Genomic DNA, 6000 nt, shown 5'->3' on the forward strand with positions numbered 1-6000 from the left:
GCTGGCAGTGAGAATGTGAATAAACAAACAAAAAAAAACTCAAATAAAAATACTGTTGCAATGAGCCAACCACTAGTAAATAACTTTAAATAAATAAAGAAGAAATAATATTTAAAAAAATCTCCCACCCTCTGGCTCTATGAATTTTCAACATGTGGTTTAGAGTGATTTGAATCTGAATGTAGAGTGGCGCTGCTTACCTCTGTGCACGATGTCATTCTTATGACACCAGTGGATTGCTTTGATTAACTGGTAGATGTAGTTCCGCACTTTCTCTGGGGGAGCGCCATTCGGAAACTCCTCCAGCAGCTCCAGCATGTTCTGTTGGACACATGTTAAATCCCTCATAATATCATACTGATAGCCAAATGAAACCAGTCCCACCAATGATATGGATTCTGAGCAGATCTTGTGATTCAAGGATTTTCATTCAAAACCTTTTCACACACATTATGGTGCATGTTTAAAGACCCACTGCGGCCTTTGTGACAGAGGCAAAGATGGGGGCGGTGCTAAGTAAATCCTCGCTTCAGGGATGAGGAAGAAGGTGCAGAGATACATACTAGCTGCTACATCGCCATGAAAGGATTGTTTTCCCCGTTAAAACAACTGCATCACTGAGGAACTCAAATTAGATTAAAGGGGTTTAACCAAATGGCCACGGTGGGTCTTTAAGAGCTTATCAAATCGGGGCGGAGCATCAGGCGCTGGTGGAAAACTGAACTGAGGAACCGCGTCTTTGGGACTCTACCTTCTCCACGTACTCAAAGACCAGATAGAGCTTTCCCCGTCGGCGGAAGGCCTCCTTCAGCTCCACGATGTTCTCCTGCTTCAGCGTGCGGAGCATCTTCAGCTCCCGAAGGGTCGTCTCCTTGACCTCTTCATTCTCTGTGGCAAACATGCAGGAAGAGAGGAGTAAGACCACCACACATACTCACAGAGGATACAATGTGAACAAAGGTTTCATAAGAAAAAAATACAGATAAAAAGACCGATAGCGAGAGATAACTGAATACTGCAACACAATACAACCAAGTGACTGTTGGAAAAGAGGAATCAGAAACAGTCAGGCCTGACAAAGACAAACTATTAAAAGTAGGATAGAGAGAGGGAGGCGGAGAGGAAGTTGAGCAAAAAAAAAAAGATGAGAGATGCTGTGTGTGAGGAGGAGGTACTTGAGGACAGAGGCCAGCGAGGACGAGAGAGAAAGAAAGAGAGAGAGAGAGAAAGAGAGAGAGAGAGAATAATAAACGGTGGTGTGAGGAGGGGAGTGATGACGACGGATGCAAAAGCAGTCAACCAAAGAATGAGGTGAAGAAGAGGAGAGCGAGTTGAGATGACATTTCTGTGGCACGAACACAAGCAAGAGCCATGTATGAGCTGAGAGGCGGCAGTAAGAACCACACACTGACAAGAGGAGGGGAATCGTTACATGTGATGAGGAGTGTGTGTTTGTGCGTGTGTGTGTGTGTGTGGGGGGGGGGGGGGGGGGGGCAAAAGAGGTTGAAGCCAGAGCACAAACATCCCTCCTGCAGAATTCATTTACAATCTGGCTTTTAATAGACCCAAATCAGCCCATCCAACCCTTCAGGGAGATCTGCGTATCGCAGACAGATGTGTTTGATTAGGTTTGCAGCTAAGACCCTCAGGAGAGCGGGTCTCCAGAGAGGAGGAAGCACGCTTCTCTGGGCTGGAGATTAAGTCATGCAGGAAAAAGAGAGAGATGGGACGAGAAGGGAGGAGGAGGAGAAGGAGGAGGAGGAGGATGGGAAACAGAGATAAACGACATCCAAAAAATCACTGCGATGATCTCATTTCGGAGATGAACCACAACAGAATTATTGAAATGGGGGAAATCTCCGCAGAGCTTTTGTGTCTCCAGAAAGGATTGTTTGTGACCACATGAAGAAGAACCTCTTGATGCCCCCTTTGGCGGCGGAGTAACATGGGGGGCTGCACGCTCTTAAGTGGCCAAGTGCAGCGTTCCATTAAACAGAGGCTGCATTTAAGGATTCAGACGGTGGGCGCGCTCCTTACCCTCGCTGTCCTTGAACTTCTTAATGGCCACAATTTCATTTGTGTCCTGCAATAAAACGAGAGAGAAAGAGAGAGAGAGAGGGAGGGAGGGAGGGAGGGAGAGAGAGAGAGAGAGAACAACTAATTAGAAACGCAGCCTGCTGCTCGGAGGCCCCTATCGCCAGGCTCTCTGCTGCGGCTGCTCTCTGCAACGCCGGCGCCCTAATGAGAGAAACACCTCTGATTGCATCTGATTAGAAGTGCCACTTTGCTCCGCCGCGGCGCTATGCTACGTGCTTCTCAATGAACCGCGGCGGCAAACCCGGCACAGGGCACGCATGCACGCACGCACGCACGCACGCACGCACGCACGCCCCTCTCGGAAAATCCCCCAGCACTACGCCGACTGCTAACATGAGACGCTCCGGCGCTGGTAAAAAGCCAAGACAATACAATGCGGCGAGTTGAAATATCCTCTATAAAGCGAGAGCCTGAGATGAAAACCCCGAGCCAAGTCGTCCCTAGGGTCAACTACACAAACGAAAAACACATCAAACAAAACATGGCGCGCACTGAAGAGGTGCTGATAAAACAGCGTGGTGTCTGTCTGGAGTCCAGCCGATGGTCAACGCCATGAGACATGCAGTCTCCTCTGACAAGAGGGTTAGAGAGAGAAGAGAGAGAAAGGGGAGAGAGAGAGAGAGAGGGAGGGATAGACAGATAAAGAGGTGTAGAGAGAGAGAAAGAGTAGGGGAGAGAGAGAGAAAGAGGTGGGGGGAGAGAGAAAGAGTAGGGGAAGAGAGAGAGAGAGAAAGAGACAGAGATAGAGAGAGAGAGAGAGAGCAAGAGAGAGAAAGATAGAGAGAGAGAGAGAGAGAGAGAGAGAGAGAGAGAGAGAAAGAGACAGAGAGAGAGAGCGAAGACCGCACTGGAGAGAGAGAGCGAAGAGAGAGAGCGTTCAGAGACGGCCTGGCCCTGTTTTCCTGCCGCCACTAGCCTCTCCGTGCTGCCAGCGCGGGGCCTGGATGAGAGCCACTCTCCCGTCCTCTGGTGTCTACTCCATGTCCTACTTTTGAGCCCCGCTCGGCTCCTCTCGGCCTCCACTGTGCTGCTCCACTTTTATCCTCTAACACACACACACACACACACACACACACACACACACACACACACACACACACACACACACACACACACACACACACACACACACACACACAGAGAAAGAGCAAAAGAGAGAGAGAGAACAGGAGAATGGAGAGTAACATGCAGAGATGGAGTGAGAGAGAGAAGTAAAGGTGACATAGACAGGATAGCATGAAAGAGGGACAGAGAGAAAGAGGGGGAGAGAAAGAAAGAGGGGGTGAGAGGAGAGGATAATGAGAGGGACACACAGAGAGTGGAATACATACATACAGGTAGACAGAGCCAGCAAATGAGTGAGAGAAAGAGAAGAAAGAGAATGATATAAAGAGGGAGAGGGAGAGAGAGAGGGAGAGAGAGAGAGGGAGAGAGAGAGAGAGGGAGGAAGAGAGAGGTAGCAACAGGTAAAAGTGTGTGTGCAGGAAAAGGGCAGCTCCTCCTTCAGAAGGCCCTTCACAAACACAGCACTCCCTTTAGTGTAAGTCACGCGTGCGAGCGCAGATCACGAGATGCAGCAGCACCCAGGCCACCATTCAATCTAATTCACTTAAGACAAGTAGCGCGGTGCGGCCCTGATGGGCCAAAATGGCCCTCGTGCGGCAGGGTGTGCCGCTGACACGGTTACGTCTGCCCGGCTAATCTCGTTTTCCAGCTGGCCATCGGGGGAGGGGGAGGGGGAGGGAGAGGGACGGGGGCACGGGTGACCGGCCCGCAATTGGAGACGGCACATTTGCGAGGAGCGAAGGGATTTCATGGGGCGAAGCCAGCGAGCGAGCGAGCGAGCCGGTGGGTCGAATCTGTCTCTGCTGCTGCTGCTGCTGCTGCGGCGGCGGCGTCGAGGTGCTGCGCGAGGAGCCCTGATGCTCTGCTCCAATTTGGGACCCCCGAAGCGCTTTGCAATGCAAACAGGGTGTGTGTGTGTGTGTGTGTGTGTGTGTGTGTGTGTGCAGGGGGGGTGGGGTATCTCCACCGCAAACACAGAGCCAGAATTAACATGCGCTGTTTGCTTACGCAACCGGGGGCCTGTTTGCGTATGAACTGCCGACGCCATCTCCCCCGCCACCGCCGGTGCTGCTGCTGATGCAGACGCCTTTGCGGAGTCGTCGACGAAACCTTCTCCGATCCTCCTGCCAGCGGGGGGGGGAGGAACGGGGGGCGAGGAGGAAGAGCTGCGGTCGGCGGCAACTCCGGAGTCGGCCTCCGGCTAGCGAGTCAGCAGGGGCTTGACCGACGACCTCCGCCCTCATTATGGAGTTCTATTTGCGGGAGGGGACGGAATCTGCACGTCTAATCAAAGAGCACAGGGGAGGGGTGGAGAAGGTGAGGTGAAAGGTGTGAGATCAGAGAGAGATAGATAGAGAGAGAGAGAGAGAGACAGAGAGAGAGACAGAGAAAGAGAGAGAGAATAGAAAGAGAATAGAGAGAGAATAGAGGGATGGGGAGGTAGTGGAGGACAAGTCCAGAGCCTCCCTGTCATGAGGAGGCCCGTCAGGATTCTCCGGTTGTTAAAATTGAGCCGTTTCCTGGGCTCGGCCGAAGCCCTGCTATCTGACACACCACCGGGCGCTGCGTCCTCTCAAATGCTTCCTGACAGGCTATTTATTTGAGGCAGTAATGAGCCCAGCGCTCTCCGACGTTTCCTTCTCTCTCTCTCTTCCCCCGGACAACTGCCAGGTCTCCCTTGCCCTTGCAAGAGGTCTCGAGACCCCCTGGTACCCCCTCGAGTGCTCCGACATCAGGGGGAGGGAGCCTCATTGATTGGCCCTTGATTGATTAGCCCATCACATCCCCTTCCATCAGGACTCTCCTCTCCGCAGGTGCCGGGCTCTGAGAGTGGATGCTCCTTACGTAACAGCTTTTTTATTTTAAGCCCTTCTTTCTCCGAAGCAGAATTCTCCTGTGTGAGAGAGAGGGGTGCCTGTGTGTATGAGAATAGGCTCGGAGTCGGAAGGGGCTCATTCATCTCCGGACGAGGATGCGGTGCTGTGCTGTCCCGTCCCCCTGAGAGACATCCATCACGCCTCGGGTCTCTCCTGACCTGGGATGGCAGACAGGGGGAACATGGGGGTGGGGGGTGGGGGGAATTCTGCATGTTTCTGCATCCAGGGCTGCTAAAATGGGTCATCTTCAGAGCAGTGAATAAATAAAGAAGCGCGCTCAACACCTTAGTGCTACGAACTGGGTGCTTAAACTTACTTGATACTAAATCATAAACATTGAAAATAAATAAAGCAAGCACACGGCAGTTTCCTTTTACTTATTTAATCGCCTCACAGACGTTTCGGGCTTTACCCTTCTTCAGTGAGATATGATATCATCCTCAGAGCAGGACAGAAGTCCGTGCTTTAAATAGCGTCAGAGAGGGTTAAAGCGGAGCGAGAGGCGCAAACGTTCGACCATTTCCGCGCTCTGTTTTCGCGAAGGGGAGGGGGGAGGGGGCGAAATCCCCCTTTATGCAGACCTAGAAAGTGACGTTACATTTGAACTGAACTGCTTGCCGATCGATATCCCACTATGACGCCTTTCCTTAAGCAGACAGGAACTGTTCGAGTTTTGCTTCCATAGAGATGCATTACGTTGCTCTATCTGGTCAGTACTGAAGGATCTTTGGTAGCGTGGCTGCGAGGGGTTAGGGGCTCCTTGGCACCTGTGTCCAGGGCAGAGCCACGACTAATCCATCAGCTCCGGGAAAATCCGGGGGGAACAGCGGTGGACGGTGGTTCTGGCTGGTGCCAACAGAACAAGGCCGGTGCTGCTTCTGAGACTGAACAGGAAAGGGGGAGGGGGGGGGGGGGTTGTTTTATGTTGGGGTAGAGGATGAAAGCTGAGCTGGGCTTTATT

At 52.0% G+C, this 6000-nt stretch overlaps 1 protein-coding gene across 1 annotated transcript in view; it reads right to left on the reverse strand.

The window, feature by feature from the left end:
- The window catches only part of LOC134102024 (cyclin-dependent kinase-like 5), a 55774-nt gene that overhangs the window by 22028 nt on the left and 27746 nt on the right, over window positions 1-6000 (reverse strand). Inside the window, exons 4-6 of the mRNA XM_062555972.1 lie at window positions 2038-2083; window positions 752-888; window positions 201-321 (exon numbers count right to left, since the gene is read on the reverse strand). Coding sequence (XP_062411956.1) covers window positions 201-321; window positions 752-888; window positions 2038-2083 — 304 coding nt within the window. The remainder of the gene's footprint in view (window positions 1-200; window positions 322-751; window positions 889-2037; window positions 2084-6000) is intronic.

The sequence above is a fragment of the Sardina pilchardus genome, chromosome 15 (assembly GCF_963854185.1).
Source record: "Sardina pilchardus chromosome 15, fSarPil1.1, whole genome shotgun sequence".
Taxonomy (NCBI): domain Eukaryota; kingdom Metazoa; phylum Chordata; class Actinopteri; order Clupeiformes; family Clupeidae; genus Sardina; species Sardina pilchardus.